General features: G+C 42.6%; 1 protein-coding gene across 12 annotated transcripts in view; it reads left to right on the top strand.

Moving 5' to 3' along the window:
* EPS15L1 (epidermal growth factor receptor pathway substrate 15 like 1) overlaps positions 1-21,329 on the top strand; it is a 395,592-nt gene that overhangs the window by 97,652 nt on the left and 276,611 nt on the right. For 11 of the 12 annotated variants that reach the window (XM_033956496.1, XM_033956490.1, XM_033956493.1 and 8 more), the window contains 2 exons: positions 905-1,000; positions 8,253-8,312. In XM_033956496.1, the coding sequence (XP_033812387.1) occupies positions 905-1,000; positions 8,253-8,312 (156 nt within the window). Of the gene's footprint in view, positions 1-904; positions 1,001-8,252; positions 8,313-21,329 lie in introns of those variants that run through there. The other variant, XM_033956495.1, reaches the window with a different exon arrangement.

Below are 21,329 nucleotides of genomic sequence, written 5' to 3'. Positions count from 1 at the left end.
CTTAAATCTTCAATCAAGTTTGCTTGAAAATGCTTCCGCATCGGGGCTCCGTAGATGACGTCACCCACATGTGAGAATATATGCCTGCTGTCCCTGGATAACACCTGTTACGGTAAGTAACTGTGCTTTCTTGTAAACAGGAGTATCAGTCTTGATGCCCGCCCTGCCAGTTTGTTAGACTGCTTTCTGTCTCGCACATCCACTGTCCTTTACAGTCAGGGAGGAAAAGAAATTTTATTACAGTAGTATAAACAAATGCAAATTGAGTATTTTACGAATTGTTGATGCAGGTTGCACAAGTTTCATTTCACTTCGTTACGTATTGCAAAATTTTTAAATTCTGTTTTTGTTGAGCAGAACAGACTTGTGTTGTCTCGGGGAGAATCCCTGTGTTCCCTCTCTCTCTTTCTGTACCCACTCTACAACTGACTAACTGCTTTGGTATAGACTGAGGAAATCTAGCACAGTCCAGAATGAGAGAAGGAGAAGCGGAAGAATATGTATATTAGGCTCTCTACAGACTTCTCAGTAAAAAAGGGTAAATTGGTCAAGACCAATATTCCTGTTTACAAGAAAGAAGATTAGCAAGGTAAGAACCTAATCTTCCATTCTTCAGAATGTAGGTGGATACATCTGGAATAAGAAGCAGCTCAACTGAAGATTTTGCTTACTCTTTCAAATTTGATCTACTAAGGTTAAATGGGTCTGGGATGAGAAGGGAACAGATAACTGTTATGAAAGATAGAAGTTGAAAATCACAATAGACTAGTTTGGGTTTCTATTTCATGTCCTTCATCACTGGGGGTTTTTTTCTTGTTTTTTTTAAATCGGATAACTCATATTGTCTGCAAATTGCTGCATTGCTTACTATTATGTTTTAATATCTTGTGGTTTGATTTCTTAGGGGTTTTATGTGGCTTTGCGACTAGTAGCATGTGCCCAGAATGGACATGATGTGAACTTGAGCAGCCTAAGCTTGACTGTACCGCCGCCCAAATTCGTAAGTACATTTTAGTTTAAGCAGATAGCTATGGTTAAACAAGTTCCCTTTTGTAAAGGTAAACACACATCGCTTTCACTACTTGAGCTGTTGATCATATTGGCATATAATGAGATGAGTCTCCAGAGAAAAGATGTCAACAGTACTGACTTGTTAGAATTAACACTAAAAGGTATCCTAATTGGCTGTTTCCACAAGCAGAGGAAGAACTGAATGAGCATAAAAACTGATGAATACTGGTTATCCTAGGACAGGGGTGCCCACACTTTTTGGGCTTGCGAGCTACTTTTAAAATGACCAAGTCAAAATGATCTGCCAACAATAAAATTTAAAAAAGCACACTGTATGCAGAGAAAATGTTAATTATCATTTATATTCCTCGGGTTTTCAAATAGGTTAAGGCAGATGACTTTATGCAATGTCACCTCTGTAACAACTATACAAAATAGATAAATATACCCCCTCCCTTTTTACTAAACCGCGATAATGGTTTTTTAGCGCAGGGAGCTGCACTGCTCTCGATACTCATAGGCTCCCTGCGCTAAAAACCACTATTGCGGTTTAGTAGAAGGGGGCCATAGTGCAAAATATAGACAGCAAATATAAATTCTCAAAACGGACACATTTTGATCACTAAATTGAAAATAAAATAATTTTTCCTACCTTTGTTGTCTGGAGATTTCATGAGTCTCTGGTTGCACTTTATTCTTCTGACTGTGCATCCAATATTTCTTCCCTTCTTTGAGCCTGCTGTATGCTTCCAGACCTCATTCCCTCCACCAACTTTTTCTTCCTTTCTCCCTGCCCCTCCCTTCCTTTTTTTTCTGTCTTTCTTTCTCCATGCCCCCTTTCTTTCTGTCTTCTGTTCCCCTTCTTTTTTTCTATCTCCCTGCTCCCCGCCTGCTCCCAAACCACTGCTGCTGCCATCGGGGAACAGGCTTCCAAACCACTGCCACCCCAAGCTCTCCCTGCTTCCCCGCACAGAAGCATTGGGCCAACCAGATTTCCTCTCCCCGATGTCATTTCTGAAGTCAGAGAGGAAGTTCCGGGCCAGCCAGGCAGCAATTGGCTGACCCGGAACTTCCTCTCCGACGTCAGAATTGACGTCGGGGAGAGGAAATCTGATCGGCCCGACGCTTCTGTGCGGGGAAGCAAGTAGAACGCGAAGGCAACGCGATTGACTTGCGTTGCCTTCGTGATCTACCGGTTGATTGCGATCGACCTTTTGGGCACCCCTGTCCTAGGACAAGCAGGCAGCATATTATTACATATGGGTGACATCATCCATGGAGCATGGTATGGATAGTTTGACAAGTGAACTGTCACTTTAAGTTGAAAAATTTTGTGACTGCCCGCACTGCATATGCGTGAGTGGCTTCCCATCCGATGCCAGTCCGAGCCCCTCAGTTTTTCATTTTCCGCGTAGTGAAGAAGTTTGTTTTCACTGAACTCCGTTCAGTTTTTGTTGCCTTCCTGCTTTGCGTCTTTTATTTTCTATTCTATGTTTATATCTTTCAAGTTTAGTAATTAAATTTTATTTTTGACAGGTTTTCTAAAAAAGTAGGGGGGGTTGACTTCGTCCAGTCTTTCCAAATGGCTGCTGTTTCAGATGCCTTCCAGATCAGCCAATTCTGACCACATACTCCTCCAAGTATTCTTGGGAATCTCATATGGACAGTATTAACACACATGCCTGTTCTGCCAAGAGCAGACGTTTATATACATATGTTGAGACTTAAGTGAGTTGGAAATGCTCTCAAGTCTTCTTATTACAGCATATTTAATCAACTCCTCTTACTATGCATGAGCAATCAACTTGCATTCTATTGCATAATCAAGCATTACAGTATCAGTTTTTTCTATTTTTCTGTCAGAAGGCCAAGAGGATTTGGAACTACTCAGTTGCTTGAAACATATTTCTAAACCTTGTCTATTTTCAAAAAGCAACAAATACTCTACCGACAACCTCAGCTGATTTCTTCGGCAACACAAGTGGATGCTCAACTCCTTGGTTTTGCGTCACATTTTCTCTCTACCAACTAGACAAAGAGTGAATTAAATTTGTTCAAAAATTCTTATTTGTGGAGGACCCCATCATACAGGGTGAAGTTCCCCCCAAATACAAGGCCCTTAATTAGTAGAAAAAAGAAGTCAACTTCGAAGCCAACTAGCCTCAAAAATCCAACAGACAAGTTGTTGGTTGATCTTGTAGCAAAAAACCAAGTAGTTAATTTTGACATTTTCATTTTATTTATCTTACATTACATTACATTACATTGGGGATTTCTATTCCGCCATTACCTTGCGGTTCAAGGCGGTTTACAAAAGATTTATAAACGGGGGTTACAATGGCAGAACGGATGATATACTAGAGTGGTAAATAGTAGATCTTTTGACATTTTCGGGGCAAGGATTAATGCAGCTTACAAGAAGTGTGTAAATGGAGGTTACATTGGTAGCATAATTGTTATTGCCGGGGTAGTAAGGGTAGATTTTTGTCAATTTTAGCGTTGTTAATAGTACGTGAAGTTAGGGCTGATTTAGGAATTTCTTGAAAAGTATAGTTTTTATTTCTTTTCTAAATGTCTTGTAGTCTGAGGTGGTCATCAGCAGGTTGGAGATCCGGGTATCCAGTTTTGCAGCTTGAGTGGCTAGGAGGCCGTCGTATAGTTTTGATCTTTTTACTTCTTTGATCGGAGGGGGTATGAATGGGGAATGCGCTTTTCTGTGTCTGAGTGTGGATGCTTGGTTGAGGCGGTTGTTCAGGTAGGAAGGACTGTCTCCATTTAGGGTTTTAAATAGTTTCCTGTCACACCTTCACAATTTGTTAATCCCAACCACATCAGCACTACCATTCTGTATTACCTCCCTTATCCCTTAAAAACCTCTGACCATAGGCTACATCCTTCCACAGTACATCCATGGACAGCACATACACCTGCCTGGCACTTCTTCACTCTTTGCATACTTGATCACCTACACATTCCATTGCCATACTTCCCAAAAATAGAACTTGAAACAACTTCATTATCTTTGGTCAGTCACTTGAACTATCACTTATATTAATATGCTGGGATCAAGAAGCAACCCAAACAAATTTGCATATGACACTAAACTGTTCAAAGTTGTTAAAACGCATAAGGATTGTGAAAAATTGATGAAATTTAATGAACATAAGAACATAAGAATTGCCGCTGCTGGGTCAGACCAATGGTCCATTGTGCCCAGCAGTCCGCTCCCGCGGCGGCCCTTAGGTCAAAGACCAGTGCCCTAACTGAGTCTAGCCTAACCTGCGTACGTTCTGGTTCAGCAGGAAGTTGTCTAACTTGAATATCTGAAGGGTGTTTTCTGCTATAACAGCTTCCGGAAGAGCTCTCTGGGTGAAGAAGAACTTCCTTACGTTTGTACAGAATCTATCCCCTTTTAACTTTAGAGAATGCCCTCTCATTCTCCCTACCTTGAAGAGGGTGAACAACCTGTCTTTATCTACCAAGTCTATTCCCTTCATTATCTTGAACGTTTCGATCATGTCCCCTCTCAGTTACCTCTTTTCAAGGGAGAAGAGGCCAGTTTCTCTAATCTCTCACTGTACAACAACTCCTCCAGCCCCTTAACTATTTTAGTCTCTCTTCTCAGGACCCTTTTGAGTAGTACTGTGTCCTTCAAGTACAGCGATCAGTGCTGGATGCAGTATTCCAAGTGGGAGTGTACCATGCAAAGTGATGTACATTGGGAAGAATAACCCAAATCACAGTTACCGGATTTTAGGTCTACCTTGGGGAATAGCGCCCAAGAAAATGATCTGGATGTCATCGTAGACAATACGATAAAATCTTCCGCCCAATGTGTGGCGGCGGCCAAAAAAGCAAACAGGATGCTAGGAATTATTTAAAAAAGGGATGGTTAACAAGATTAAGAGTGTTAGAATGCCCCTGTATCACTCCATGGTGCGACGTCATCTGGAGTATTGTGTTCAATTCTGGTCGCCTTATCTCAAGAAAGATATAGTGGTGCTAAAAAAGGTTCAAAGAAGAGCAACCAAGATGATAAAGCGGATGGAACTCCTCTCGTATGAAGAAAGACTAAAAAGGTTAGGGCTCTTACATAGAAACATAGAAATTGACGGCAGAAAAGGGCCATAGCCCATCGAGTCTGCCCATATCAATGACCCACTCCCTGATTCTTACTCTCCTATAGATCCCACATGAATATCCCATTTTCTCTTAAAATCTGACATGCTGTTGGCCTCAATCACCTGCTGAGGCAGCTCGTTCCAATGATCGACCACTCTTTCGGTGAAGAAGTACTTCCTAGCATCACCTTGAAATTTCCCTCCCCTGATTTTCAGCGAGTGTCCTCTGGTTACCGAGGGCCCTGTAAGACTGAAGATATCATCTTTCACCTCTATACGCCTCGTGATATACTTAAAGGTAAAAAAATGATATTAATACAATTAGACCTCTCCGCAGCATTTGACCTAGTTGACCACACCTTACTACTACAAATTCTCGACGCCATAGGAATCTCAGGCAAGGTCTACAAATGGTTTCAGGGGTTCCTCAAATCTAGAACCTACAGGGTAAAATACAATGATATAAAATCAGAACCATGGACAAATCCCTGCGGAGTTCCACAAGGATCACCTCTCTCACCTACGCTCTTCAACCTCTTTATCTCCTCCCTAGGAGCCACTTTAGATACCCTAGATGTCACATCTTTCAGCTATGCTGATGACATCACCATAATCCTCCCCTTCGACCCATCAGAAACCACCACCACAACAAAGCTAGAAACAACCTTAGACACAGTAGAAAAATGGATGATGGATCACAAACTAAAACTAAATTCTGAAAAAACAAAATTCCTTTTGCTCGAAAAAGCCCAAACTCCTACCATCACTGAACTGAAAATCAAAAATACCAAATACCCAATACAACCCGAACTAAAACTCCTAGGAGTTACGATAGACAGATGTTGCACAATGCAGCCCCAGATCAACAAAACAACCCAGAAAGCTTTTCTAACCATGAGAAATCTCCGTAAAATCAGAAAATTCTTTGACCAAGCACAATTTAGACTAATCGTCCAATCCCTAGTCTTAGGTCTGCTGGATTATTGCAACTCCCTATATCTTCCTTGTCCAGCCACTATGATAAAACAACTCCAGACCATACAAAACACCGCCCTCAGATTGATCTACTCACTCAAAAAATATGATCACATAACAACTGCCTTCTTAGACTCTCACTGGCTACCCATACAAGCACGAATCCAATTCAAATTCTACTGCCTGATATTCAAAGCATTACACGGCTCTTCCCCCTCCTATCTAAACAACCGCTTAAACCAAATCTCCACCTCAAGACACAGAAGAACCTCGAACCCTTTCGCCTTCCCTCCACTCAAAGGCACACATCGCAAGAAAATGTTTGACAACCTTCTGGCAACACAAGCAGCAAAAATCAACCATTCCATCTCCAATCTTATGACAATATCAGACAACCTCAAAACATTCAGAAAAGAAATCAAAACCCTGCTTTTCAAAAAATTCATCCAAATATCTTAACCCCTCCTCTTTTACCTCCAGAAGATTCACCTACCTTCAGATAACCTTCCCCCAAATTACCCACCTTAACACCTTCCAATTAAACAAATACCATCAATAGATTGTAACCTACCCTCTCTAACTGCATTCCATATGTATTTTTCATACAGTTCTTCACTGTCAGTTTAATTTCCATCCTATAAGTTCACATAGAATTTTTCTTTTTTCAACCATCTTTATTTTCTCTTCTTTATTAATTTCCAGGTACTTTAGTTAGATTGTGAGCCTTCGGGACAGTAAGGGAATTTTTAAGTACCTTCTTACTTCTCATTTATAATCTTAATGTATATTTTCTTCAAACCGCTTAGAACCTAACGGATGTAGCGGTATATAAGAAATAAATTACATTACATTACATTAAAGGTCTCAATCATGTCCCCCCTCTCTCTTCGCTCCTCTATTGAGTACATCCACAGTTTTTTTAACCTTTCTTCATACGTGAGATCCCTGAGCCCCAAGACCATCCTGGTAGCCATTCGCTGAACCGACTCAATTCTCAACATATCTTTCCGGTAGTGTGGTCTCCAGAATTGAACACAATACTCGAGATGAGGTCTCACCATGGATCTGTACAGTGGCATTATGACTTCAGGTTTTCTGCTGACAAAACCCCTACGGATGCAGCCCATCATTTGTCTTGCCTCGGACGAAGCCTTCTCTACTTGATTGGCAGCCTTCATATCATCGCTAATGATCACTCCTAAATCACGTTCCACCGTGGTCCTGGACAAGGTTTCACCATTTAGTGTGTAAGTTCTGTGTGGATTTTTTTTGTCTAGGTGCATTACTTTACATTTTTTAGCATTAAAGCCTAGCTGAGGGGAGATATGATTGAAGTCTACAAAATCCTGAGTGGAGTACAATGGCTATAAGTAGATCGATTTTTCACTCCATCAAAAATTACAAAGACTACGGGACACTCGATGAAGTTACAGGGAAATACAGTCAAATCTCGGTTTGCGAGTGCACCGGTTTGCGAGTGTTTTGCAAGACGAGCAAAACATTCGCAAAATCGGCGCCTCGGAAACCGAATTTGACTTGATTTATGAGCGCCACTCCCCGCGATCCAGCATCCCCCCAGTGATCCGGCATTCCCCCCCTCTCGCGCCGTCCACACCCCCCCTCGATCCTACATCCCCCTGAGCACCGAAATAACATCACTTACCCCGATTTGACACCAGCACCAGCACCAACGCATAGGACATGCCGTTTCCGGTGCCCGAAGATCCTCCTTCTTGGCTGTGCTGGGCTGGGCGGTGCTTCGGAGATCCTCCCTCTTGCCTGTGATGGGCTGAACTGGGCCTTGAGCATTTGCGCATGTTCAAGGCCTTCTGGTCTTGCTCTCTCCGAGATTCTCTGCTGCAAAATTGACTCCTTGAATGTGCAGTTTTCAAAAATTGGTAGTTAACACAGGTAACTATCAAAATATGAAGCTTACACATTTAAGCCTTTTGAATGTGAGGTGTTTTGTAAAAATGGCTGTTTCCACTATATGTGCTGAAAAATATATATGTTTCCCATGGGCTCGTATATTAACAAAGTGCTCTATATTTGACTTAATGTACAATGATTCACATGGGTGTACTCGGGCAAAGTATTTTTGTAGATATTCAAATCGATTTTAAATTTCTCTTTTTTTTCTTTCAGCATGACACTACCAACCCATTAGTAATCACTCCTCCTACAGAGCCACATTGGGCAGTGCGGGTAAGTTTACTATAGTGGGTAAAAGAGAAGATCTCGGGTTTTTTTCTTTACATTTTAATTGTTTCCTTTTTTTTTGGGGGGGGGGGGGGTTGGTGAGGGGGTTTTGGTACATGTTTAATATGGGTATTCTAGGAGGCAGGAGGATAAAAAGGTAGCCATTATGTTTTATAAAGTTTCACCTTTACAGATGTGTTTTTAATGAACTGGTGAAAAACAAGCTCACAATATTGATATGCATGTCTGTTTGCTTTATGGTAGTAGATAGTGTACCAAAGATGATCTGGGCAGGCATGCAAGAGTAGCATTGTGGTTAGAGCAGCATACTGAGAACCAGGAAAATCGGAGCTCAAATCCTGCTTCTTTTGCTGATGCTCCTTCTGACCTTGACAAGTCACTTTGCCCTCAGTTGCCACAGGTAAAACTTAAATGTGAATGTAGGTCCTCTTGGAAGGGGAATAGCTGCTTGTAATTCTTCTGGAGCTCAGATTTGGAAAAGGCAAGTACACTTCTCCCTCCGAATTTGTGAGGGTTAGGGGCAGAGTCGGCCCGTGAATATGGAAAATTGCAAATAACTTTTAGGGCCAACTCTGACCCACCCCCGCCTCCTTTCTGTGTCCCAGATCTCCCCAGACCATACCTGGTGGTCTAGCGGTGATGCGGGGCAGGTACGATCTTCCTATGCTCCTGCCCCATGCAGAGCCGTCAACAAAAATAGCTGCCTTGAGACCACCAGGTAAGGTCTGGGGAGGTCCGGGAGGCAGGGATGGATCAGAGGCAGCCTTTAAAAACTATGAGACAAAAAATTGCGAATAACCGAATTTGCGCGTACTAAACCCTCGAGTTCGGAGGGAGAAGTGTAATAAATTTTAAATACAAAACAGTGGCTAGATTAGTTTTGTTCTTATGTGTCTTCATTTACTATATCAGTGGGTTATGTTCCTGTGATACCTGATTGGTTAAAGTTGAAAGAAGATTAGCGATCTATCAAGTGTAACCTTTTCTAATTTAACATTTTGTAAGGGAGGGTAGAAATCCAGGTCAGTAGCTATTTCTTGTATTCATTTATTCAAAGGATGAGTACAGAATATTTTTCTGTTAGGTCCTCCCTGCCACATTGCATATTTCCAAATGTGGAATAAAAATGACTCAAAGGCATGAATGCTCCACAATAACATAACATAAATATTTATGTATCACTAATATGCCCTAGTAAGAGTTCAGTGCAATTTCTATTTAAAAAATCTGGCTATATCCAGGAAGTACAGTTCTACATTATAAAATCCAAAAACCTGACTGTAAACTAAGTTATAAAAAAAAATTCAAAAACTGGCAATACCCATAAATTACAAGTTTACATTATGAAATAAAAACATACAAAAAACTTTTTAAAAATCTGATCATATATTAGAATAAGTGAGATACCTTGCAAACAAATAGGTCTTCAGATATTTATGAAAACTCGTATAAGAAGGTTTAGTTCTTAATTTTATCCCAGGAGAAGCAGGCAGCATATTCTCATATGTGGGTGACGTCATCCACAGAACCCAGTAAGAACATTGCTAAAGTGCACTGTCACTTTAAGCTTTAAAGAAGCTTCGAGACTGCCCACATCGCGCTTGTGCAAGTGCCTTCCCACCTGACGTTAACTCGCCAATACCTCAGTTCTTTGTTTTCTGCGGAGTGAAGAAGTTGTATCTGGACTTTGTCCAAATGAGTTTACCTTCCTGCTTCAAATTTTTTATATATTTTGCCTTCAGATTTCATTTCTTTTATTTTCAAAACATTATACTTAGTAATTTTATTTTTTCATCAAGTTTTTTTTTTCGACTTTCTTTTTCACCTCATTTTGGACCTAGTGACTCATCTCGGCCTCCGGGCACCGAACATGTCGAGTGCTTTTATAGTGGTTGTTAAAATTGAGTTGTTTGACTTAGCCACTGAAATTTTTCCTTTATTTTCGAAGCCTTCTAGTGGGTTCAAGAAGTGAACTCGTAACTGGGCCATCCCTATCACTGATTTGCACAAGTGGGGGCATTCAGTGTCTTGGGCCAAAACATCAAGTGGATTCTTTTACCTGCTGTCTTACGCTGCAAAAGCATTCCCAGCAGGAGAAACTTTTTGGAGAACCACTGACGTCCATGTGTTCAGAGGACAAGACTACATCAGCGGTACCGGCATCAATGCCTCCCTCGATTTCAGACTCGGTATTGGCATCAGAATTCCGGCTACAATCCACACATTCAGTGCTTATAACCACATTCACACACTTGTTTGCAATGCAGTTCGTATATGTTAGGTATAGGGATCCTCAGATTACCACCCAAGTAGCATAACCCAGGCAGACTGCAATTCTCATTAATCCCTATTAACAGCTTCTATGTTATTCTTTTTACTGCCATCACTCCCCATCAGTCCAGGTTCTGTCACCACTGAGGTGTGCCTCTTCATTGAGATCACCAACACCTAGATGCTGTGTTGCACCAGAGGTACCAGCTGGGCAGCAAACAGTATCGGTGCCATCCATACAGGACTAACTTAAGGATTTACTTCAATGGGAGCTTGCCATACTGCTTCAAATGTAATTGGCGCTGGTGGTCACACAGCCTGCCTTGGTACCAGCTCAGCCTGAGCATGGCACATTTAAGCCCTGTGGTACCAGATCTTGCTCTCCTCATAAATTGAGATCTAAATGAGCATCGAGATCCTATGGTACTGGATCTCATTCTCCACATCATAAGTCGAGATCCACTCACTTTCGGTGCCGGACCTCTTTATTTTCTTCATTGGATCGGTACTGATGCACTCACAGGAGTTCTTTCCAGCACATCCATTGCCACCACAGTCCTCAGAGTGATAACAAAGAGCTCCTTCACTTGTTTCCTTCAGGGAGTCATGAGATGGATTTGCATGCACTGTCTCCTTGAGATGCAAATCTATCTCATGCATATTTATTGTGGATATCCTGAAAACCTGACCTGGTTCCGGCTCTCGAGGACCGGAATTGCCTACCCCTGCTCTAGGGCATATGCCAGTGCACCGCCAGGAAGAGAGGGCCGTACCTTAGACAAATTTGGGTGCCGCCTGTATGAAAATGCTTTTATGCCATTTTACTTTAAACAGCTAGTAAAATACCTTGCTCAATTTGAACAATTCATTCCTCCTGATCAGCTTTCAGATTTTCAGGAAATCACTACCAATCTGCTGCAAAGTAGGAAATTAATGGCAAAGATAATTTTTTGATGTGTTCGATGTTACATCCTGAGCATTATCTGTGTCTATAACCATGAGATGTCTAGCCTGGCTCCAAGTTTGACTTAGATCTAAATTTCCAAGATCGTCTAGTGAACATTCCATGTACAAGCGAGGAGTTCTTTGGAGAAAAAGTGGAACAAACTATATAGAAGCTTACTCGTCATAGCAGAGCAAGACCATTCTATCTTCCTCTAAATCTTCCAAGGCTCAACCTTTCAGATCCTATCACTCAAAGCAAGTCTACGCTCCTTATAAGGAGCGCTATCCGACTACCTCGTCCTCCTCAAAAGAAAGCCAGGACTCTGTGAACTCAAAAGCCTCAGTCAACTGCTCAACAAACTTCTATGCAGTCCTTTTGACATGCTTATAGAGGGCATGGTTAGCCTATTTGAGGTCTCCTACTGTACCATCAATATTGGACTCTCATCACAAGGGATGCTTGGGTCTTAAAAATCATAAAGGAGGTTTGCGCCCTCCATTTCAACAAAATTTCTCCAAACAACCCTCCAAGAGAGTCCTCTTTCAATTTTCAACAGACTTCCCTTCTTCTTTAGGAAGTCAGGGCTCTTTAAATCTCAACACCATAGAGCAGGGGTACTACTCCAAATATTTCCTGGTCTAATTCTTGACCTTTGAGCTCTCAACAAATATTTGGTCAAAGAGAAGTTTCACATGCTATCCACTTCTAGCCAAGAATGAGTGGCTGTGCTCTGAACACCTCAAAGAGGCATATACGGAAAGTTCCTTTGATTTTGTGTCAAAAATCACCATCTTCAATACAAGGTGCTACCATTTGGCCTAGCTTCCTCTCCCACAGTTTTCATGAAGCGCCTAGATGTGGTAGCAGCAATTCTTCGTTCTTATGGATTCCAAGTATTCCCTTATCTGGACGGATGGCTAATCAAAGCTGCATCGCCTCTGATTGCCCAGTCGGTTACCAAAACAACCATAACTCTTCTGGAGCTTCTTGGATTCAAAATAAATTATCAGAAGTCTCATCTTCAACTGACTCGGATCTTGGAGTTCATAGGAGCAGTGCTCAACACCACTCACTTGCTCCAGCAGAGAAAGGACATACTACTTCAGCTTTGCAATCAAGTGTTTATTCTTCACAAACAATTTCAGCAAGACACATGATGCACCTGTTAGGACAATAATGTCAGCGTTCATGTAATCTCCTTCGCAGGTCTAGGAGAGCTGCATTGTCAAGGTATCACAGTTCCTCATCTCGATCCAGGCACTCATCGGATTGACATCGCAGAATATCTTGCAGTGACTTTTGATGATCCCCTTGATATCGTAGTACTTTCACGAACTTTCACCTCAATGCTCATCTCAATGTCCTTGACAGAAAAGTGAAATAAGTAATATTTTGCAAAGAGCATTTTGGTAAAGAAAATGAAAGATGAGCATACTGATTTGAATAATATCATGGCCTGTATTGGGAGCTAATGTAATTTCTGGCTAAAAAAACCCTAAACAAAACAAAGATGATCAAATTTCTTTGTGTCAGTCATAATTGATCCAATTTAGGCAGAATAATATGCTCTGCATTTTTCCTTTAGTAATTTTTTATAATCACTCCAGCTCCATTTTTCAACAATACTTTGTCGATCCTTATGCCATGCTTGCTCCAATTTTCTTACTGAGTGTTTTAATGTTAACTATTCCAAATCAAACCATTTATCCGATTTACGTATATATTTTAATTTTTTGTTTAGAGGTGGTAACATTGAGTATTTTATTTCTTATTAAATTCCACTATTCGTTGAAATTAGCTGTGGGAACAATAGTGGAGATTGAATCATACTGAAAAAGACTGGAGTTCTCCATCCAATTCTAGACCTCTGCGCTCTCAACAAATACTGAGTATTTTGCATGATCTGTCTGGGAACCTTGTGACCACTGTTGGAGAAAAATGACTGGCTCTGCTCTCTAGATCTTAAAGACAACTGCACACACATTCCCATCCTCCTAGCCCACAGGAAATATCTTCACTTTCGAGTGGGTACATGTCACTTCCAATGCAATGTGCTTCTAGCATCAGCATACACAAAATGTTTAGTTGTAGTGGCTGCAACACTCCGCTCTGCAGCTTTCATGTGTTCTTTTATTTAGACGACTGATTGATCAAGGCCCCTATACCTCAAAAAGCCCATCTAGCCATGGATTCAAGTTTCAAGTTTCAAGTTAGGATTTTATATACCACCTATCAAGATTATCTAAGCGGTTTTACAATTAGGTACTCAAGCATTTTCCCTATCTGTCCCGGTGGGCTCACAATCTATCTAACGTACAAGGGGCTTTGGGGCTATACATCTTCTAGAGCAGTGTTTTTCAACCTTTTTTGGGCAAAGGCACACTTGTTTCATGAAAAAAATCACGAGGCACACCACCATTAGAAAATGTTAAAAAATTTAACTCTGTGCCTATATTGACTATATATAAAGTAATTCTCTTGAATAGGAATCAAATAAACACAAAGAAAGTATTTTATAATTACTTTATTATGAAATATTAAGTAAACAGAATAGTGAAAAATTATAAAATACTTTATTCAGTGCTAAACCTGGGCCTGTTTGGCTGAACACAAAGCTGATATTCTGGCTGGAATCGAAGAAAGACACACACGTAGCTCTTCGTCAACAGCCGTTCCCTTCACCGCCCCGTCACCGTCACCGCCATCCCTTTCACCGCCCCGTCACCGCCACTGCCATCCCATTCACCGCCCCGTCACCGTCCCCGCTGCATCCATATAAGCTTTAGTACTGTAATATTTAGCTTATTCCTTTCTTATAAATCAAAGTTCCTGCTGCTGAACTAGAGAAAGAGATGTTCAGCTGGCAGGGCTTTGTTTATAAATTTTTATCAACACAACTAATATACTATTTTATCCTAAAGCAAAAAATAAATAAATAAATATAATTTTTTTTTCTACCTTTGTTGTCTGGTTTCTGCTTTCCACATCTTCTCATTCAATTCCTTCCATCCACTGTGTGTCTTCTCTCTACGTCTTCCATTTGCTGTTACTGTGCCTCTCCCTTCACCCCCCCCCCAATTGGTCTAGCACCCATCTTCTTCCCTCCGCTCCCCCATAGTCTGGCATCTGTCTTCTTCCCACTCTGTCTTCCACATTTCCCTTCGGGGTCTGTTCCTCTCCACACTCCTTCAATGTCTGTCCTATTCCTTTCCACCACCACCCTTCCCTCCCTCCTTTACCATCTGTTCCTTTCTACTACCCTTCAGCTCCTCTCACGTGGCTTATCTATCTACCTTCCTCCCTCTTATTTTCATGGCACATTACAATGTAATTTGTGCAAGCCACTGGAGCCTGCGAGCTCGGTCCCTGTCCCATCCCCACAAACCATCTCGCTTCTGTGCTCCTATTTTCTCCATTTCTAATATCTCCCCTATGTATCTGTCATTGCCCCCCCCCCCCGTGTCCATATACCATCCCCATGGCATGTCCCCTTTATGTCTCTGTCCCTATGCCCTATGCACATAATTTCCCCTCTTTCTGTTACCTTCCTGTGTCCAGATTTCCCCTATCTTCCTCTTCCATACCAGTGTGTCTCTTCTTTTCAACCCCATCTAGCTTTTTTCCCTCTTTCTTCCCCCCCCCTGCTTCTAGCATCTGGCTCACCTGCCTGTCCTTCCCTTTCTTTCCTGCTGTGGGTTTTTCTTTCCGTCTTCATCCCCTTGGCCCAGAATCCTTTTCCCTTTCACTCCCTCCTTCCAATTTGAGCCGGGAACACGAGCGATCGCACGGTCCCCGCAGCCACCACTCGCCTGCCCAATCGATCCTACTGTTTAGCCAGCTCTCTCCCTTCACCTCACCTTAGTTTGTAGGTTTTGTTTTTCGGCGACATGCACGCTTTCCCAAAGAGCCGCGCACGCGCAGCTGCTCAGTGTTCAATCTTCTGCTCTGCTGCAACTTCCTGTTTCCGGTTGCGTCAGAGCAGAAGATCGAAACTGAACAGCAGCGGGGACCGGGGGAGTCTCATGGGAGCGCGTGCGGGACCCGGCCTGAGGCCTAATCAGTGTCTGCACCGTACGGCATACCAGGCAACATCTCGCGGCACACTAGTGTGCCGCGGAACATCGGTTGAAAAACACTGTTCTAGAGCTTCTCAGTTTTGCAGTCAAATTATGATGAGAAATCCCATCAACAACCTACTCAAAGTCTAGAGTTCATTGGAGCACTTCTAGACTCTATACATGCTCGAGCCTTTCTACCAAAACAGAGGCTTGACTCTGATTCATATCTGCCAGAAGGTCTCCTCTCTTCAACACATCACTACACATTAAATGATGCGTCTTCTAGGTCACATGGTATCTACAGTTCATGTCACTCCATTTTCCTGTCTACATCTCTAGAGAACCTCAGTGGGCACTTGCGACCTAATGGTCTAAAGTCACCGATACGCTATCCTAACAGCTGCAAGTTACCTTAACACTTCATCAATCACTTCAGTGGTGGCTATCGCCAATAAAGCTGTCCAGAGGCCTTCTTTTCCACATTCCTCTATATTAAAAGATATTGACAACGGATGCTTCCATGATCTGTTGAGAAGTTCACCTCGATGGTCTCCATACTAAAGGCGGCTGGAATCCTCAAGAGAAACCTCCATATCAAGCTTCTTGAGCTTTGGGTAATCTAAAATGTTCTATGTACATTTTAGGATTGTCTCCTCAATCAAGTAGTACTCATTTGAATGGACAGCCAAGTAGCCAAGTACTATGTGAACAAACAAGGAGGCACAGGGTCTCGCCTACTTTGCTAAGAAGCAATCAGAATTTGGTCCTTGGCGATTTTGTGCAGCATATTCCTCAAAGCAGTTTGTCGCAGGAAAATAGAATGTCTTAGCAGATGAGTTGAGCAGATTCCTACAACCTCATGAGTGGCCACTCAGCTCAACCATGTCACGTCAAATATTTGTGGATTTGGGACTCCAAAAGTGGATCTCTTTGCTTCCCCTCACTTTTCCTGGAGGAAAAGTCCATAGTCGGTTATTGAACAATACATGGGGGAAGCCACCACTTGCCCTGGATCGGTAGCATGGAATATTGCTACTCCTTGGGTTTTGGCCAGGTATTAGTGACCTGGATTGGCCACCATGAGAACGGGCTACTGGGCTTGATGGACTATTGGTCTGACCCAGTAAGGCTATTCTTATATTCTTATCACAAGTTTCCAGTCTTGTGTTCCAGAATCTATACTCCCAATTGCTTGGAGTCTGATGCCTCCTTCCTGTACTAGACAGCCAAATTTCTATATGCTTTTCCTTCAATGCTTCTAATTTGAAAGACCTTATTCAAACTTTGCCAAGAACAAGCAACCATGTTTCTTATAGTGCTCTGATGGCTGCGTCAACCATAGTTTCCTCTTCTCTTACAATTCAGTGTATGAGATCCTATCACACTTCAAATCTTTCTAACGTTGCCTACATAGAATAAGGGTTCTTGTCTTCATCCCAATCTGTTTGTTGACTCTTACAGTGTGGTACTTTTCTCTCAACAACTACCACTTTACCACTTTCTGCACCAGTGTCAGCCATCATTCAGGCTTCTAGAAAACCTTCCACACAACAATGTTATCACTTGAAGTGGACTCTTCATAATCTGTTGTAATCTTAACTCGTTGGATCCAATCACTTGTCCCCTCCAATCGATTCTGGACTACCTCCTGCACCTCTCTAACTCTAGTCTCAAGACTGCTTCGGTAAGAGTACACCTCTGCACTATTACAGCTTTTCATACACTTCTAGATAAAAAGCCATTATCAGTAGATCCTCTAGTTTCCAGATTAATGAAATGCCTTTTCTCATACCAAACCACCAATCAAGCTGCCTCTAGCTGCTTGAGATCTTAATGTTATTCTTTCCACTCTGATGAAACCTCCATTTGAACCACTCTCAACTTCATCTTTCAAGTTCCTAACTTGGAAAGTTGTCTTCTTAATCTGCATCACATCTGCATGCCGAGCCAGTGAACTTCATGCGCTTGTGTTAGATCCATTGTATACAACATTCTACCATGATAGGGTAGTTCTTTGCACTCATCCGAAGTTTCTCCCAAAAGTCATCTCAGAATTTCATCTGAACTAGTTTATAGCTCTCCCTATCTTCTTTCCAAGGCCACATGCTCATCCTGGTGAAGCAGTAATCCACACATTGGATTGTAAACAGGCTCTTGCTTATTATTTGGATTGGACCAAACCTCACAAATCTTCCACTCAGCTGTTCATTTCATTCAATTCTAACAAACTTGGAGTTCCCATCACCAAGAGAACCATCTCTACTTGGCTAGCGGACTGTATCCCATTTTTGCTACACTCGGACTGGGCTGTCACTGGTATTTTACGTCACTGCACATAAAGCAAGAACAATGATAACTGCAGTAGCCCATCTTCCAGTAGTTCCACTCCATTTGAAGACATCTGTAAAGCAGCCACCTGGTCCTCAATTCATACATTCACATTCCACTATTGTTTGGAGAATCATTCCAGACTGGATAGTCTGTTTAGCCAAGCAGTTCTACAGAATTTATTTTCCATTTAGATGCCAACTTCCCTCTAACCCTTTTGATTTTTCCAGGCTCACAATCATTATCCTGGCAGCTAGGGAGTGCCACATATGAGAGTATGCTGCCTGCTTGTCCCAGGATAAAGCACAGTTACTTACCTGTAACAGATGTTACCTGAGGACAGCAAGCATATATTCTCATAAGAATTGCCATACTGGTACAGACTGAAGGTCCATCAAGTTCAGTATCCTGTTTCCAATAGTAGACAACCCAGGTGCCAGGTATCTAGCTAGATCTCAATAAAATAGATTTTATGTTGCTTATCTTAAGAATAACCAGTGAATTTCCCCAAGCCATTTCAATAATGAGCTATGGACTTACCTTTCGAGAGTTTATCCAAACCTTTTTGTAAACCCCGCTAAGCTAACTGATTTCTCCACATTCTCTGGCAATGAATCCCAGAGTTTAATTACATGTGTGAATAAATATTTTCTCCATTTTGTTTTAAATCTACTACTTAGTAGCTCATTGCATGCCCCCTAGTCCTAGTATTTTTGGAAATAGTAAACAAGCGATTCACATCTACCCTTTCCACTCTACTCTGTATTTTATAAATCTCTATCATATCACCCCTGAGCCATCTCTTCTCCAAGATGAGCCCTAGCTTCTTTAGCCTTTCTTCATAGTGAGGAAGTCTCATCCCTTTTTTCATTTTTGTTGCCCTTCTCTGTACCTTTTCTAATTCCGTTATATCTTTTTTGAGATACAGCGACCACAATTGCATAGAGTATTCAAGATGCGGCTGTACCATAGAGTGATAGAAGGGCATTATAACATTTTCATTCCTTTCCTAATAAATCCTAACATTCTATTTTCTTAGCTTGCTTTCTCACAACCCTCCCACTTTCCCTAGTCGGCTTCTTAGCTTTTTTACTGAATTGATGGTCCCACAAGCTGATGTCGAGCAGGAAGGCACTGGCTCATGCGTGGTACAGGCAGTCTCAAGACTTTCAGGGCTAGATTCTCAAAACTCACCATTAAAATCCGCTGGGTCACTGTAGTGGCCGTATTAGCTCCTTCATGGCTCAACCAGAAGTAATAGTGGGCTGGCTGCGTGGACCCCCCAATTCACAGTGCTGTTTTCCAGGGATTGAGGCTCAGACTGACCTGGGTCCAACTGGCATCCAGAAGATCAGGTTCATCCAGCAAATCTATGAGGCAGAGTTCTCCATTTGTTCCAGCTGAAATTCTATGCTGAGGCAGGCAGGCAGGCATCGTATTGCACAGTGAGTAAGGCAATTATAGCCTATGGGGAAAAGGCGGAGGGGGGTCTCCAAAACTCATTTTTTAACTTTTCTGCAGCAAAGCCTAGGTCCCTTACTTCTAAAAACCCCTTCCCTAAGGGATGTTTTTGCCACAATTTTACTGGCGGCGATCTTGGATTTTAAATCTGCCTCAAAACCCCTAAATTTTGCTTAATAATTCCAGGGATGGATTCCTCAGGCTTTCTTACCCCTATATCATGCCTGGTTTGCACTGTATGGTCGGCTGGGGAGCATCCATGTCCTGCATGCAATGGAGTGCATGGGGAGGTGCAGGAGAATTGGGCTCAGCCTCCTCTGAGTCTTCCAGGGCTAGGGATCTGCAGGAGGTGCATTCCCAGAGAAGATACCCTTTCCAGGCCCTTCCAAAGGTGGTTTGGCCAAGCAGAGTCGCGTGAGTGCTGCAGAGCCCAGGATATCAAGGGTCCTCTAGGTCTGTTTGCAGTACACTTGTGGCAGTGGTGCATGAGAACCACCCTCAACATGCACCCTGACGAGATGAGGATGTACACCTGGACCAGGAGGTTCAGTCTGTTATAGACTGGAAGGATGGAAAGTTCGATTCCATGTCACTTTTGTCCCATAATGAAATTTATTTGCATGAGAATGATGGTCAAGAGGCAACAGCAGCCCTGGATCACGGGGAACACCCCTCAGTGTGCAGGCTGTTCAAAGCTCCCACTTTGCTGCAAGAATTAAAGCTGGAAGTCCCTCTAACTTCCTTGTTGCAGTGCTCAGTTATGAGCAGCTCCAACCACGTTCTTTCCCTCACATCTGAACATCACCAAGATGGTCACAGACCACTAGGAGTCACCAGAAAGGTCCTTGTATGTGGTTAAGGCTTTGGCCAAGCTTTATCCGATGGCACTGGATTTTCAGAAGCTCTTTTGTCAGCCAAAGGTGGACTTGCTGGTTGCACATGTCACTAAACGAACCTCCCTGCCTGGTGAAGGTACAGGACTGCAAAGTGGAGTTGCTTCTCAAGCAGAAATTTGAAGCTTTGGCTCTAGGGATTAAAGTGGCAGATGTGTCTTCCTTTGTAACACATGCTTGCCACACCCGCCTGTCTCAAGTCTCAGACTTGCAGGATGATGAGGATCCCCAAATATTCCTATCTGGGGTGAATTATATAGCGGATGCTCTATATGATATCATCAGAGTTATGAGCATGGTCTTTCAGTCTATGCTATCTTTGCCTGTTGGATGCTCTGAATCAAACAGTGGGCAGGTGACTTTGCTCTAAAGCTATGCTAAGCAGGCTTCCTTTTCAGAGGCAGATGCTCTTTGACAATGGCCTAGATGACGTGATGGGTAGCGTTGACCATCACCCCAAGGCCTTACTAGGCAGCAGACCATGGACAGGCCGGAGTTCAGGATGGGCAATTTTTGAGGCTCTCAAGGATTCTGTCCTTATGCAGAAGTCCAAGTGATGCAGAGGTCCTTTCAGGGGCCACATCAGAGGTTCAGTGAGGGGTAAAAGATAGCAAACCTTGGGCTCTCACTCCTCCCCAGCCTCTAAGAAAGCACAATGATGCCAGGACAGAACCAAGCCCCCGCAGGTAGGGGGCAGGCTGTTGGCCTTTTGATAAGTCTGGTCTCAGATTGGTGCAGATCGCCGGGACCTAGATGTTGTATGGGAGGGGTACAAAATCGAGTTCTGTGCACCCATACCAGCCCGCTATGTGGATTTTATGGTTGGCCATATAGTCGGAGAGAGCCCTCAAAGTTTGGGTTATGGTACAAAGGCTACCGGCTCTTCAGGCCATAGAGAAGAGCCCTGGACATGGGCTCGGGCAGATACTCCATAAACTTCATCGTGTCAAGGAAAGGCTCAGACAACTGGAGATCAATTCTAGATCCCTCAGTCAGTCAATGTGGCACTGCAGGTACCGCACTTTCGCGTGGAGATTGGTTGGTC

Source organism: Geotrypetes seraphini, chromosome 8 (genome assembly GCF_902459505.1).
Source record: "Geotrypetes seraphini chromosome 8, aGeoSer1.1, whole genome shotgun sequence".
NCBI lineage: Eukaryota > Metazoa > Chordata > Amphibia > Gymnophiona > Dermophiidae > Geotrypetes > Geotrypetes seraphini.
The sequence above is the reverse complement of the archived record's forward strand: the minus strand, read 5'-3'. Positions and strand labels throughout refer to the sequence as shown.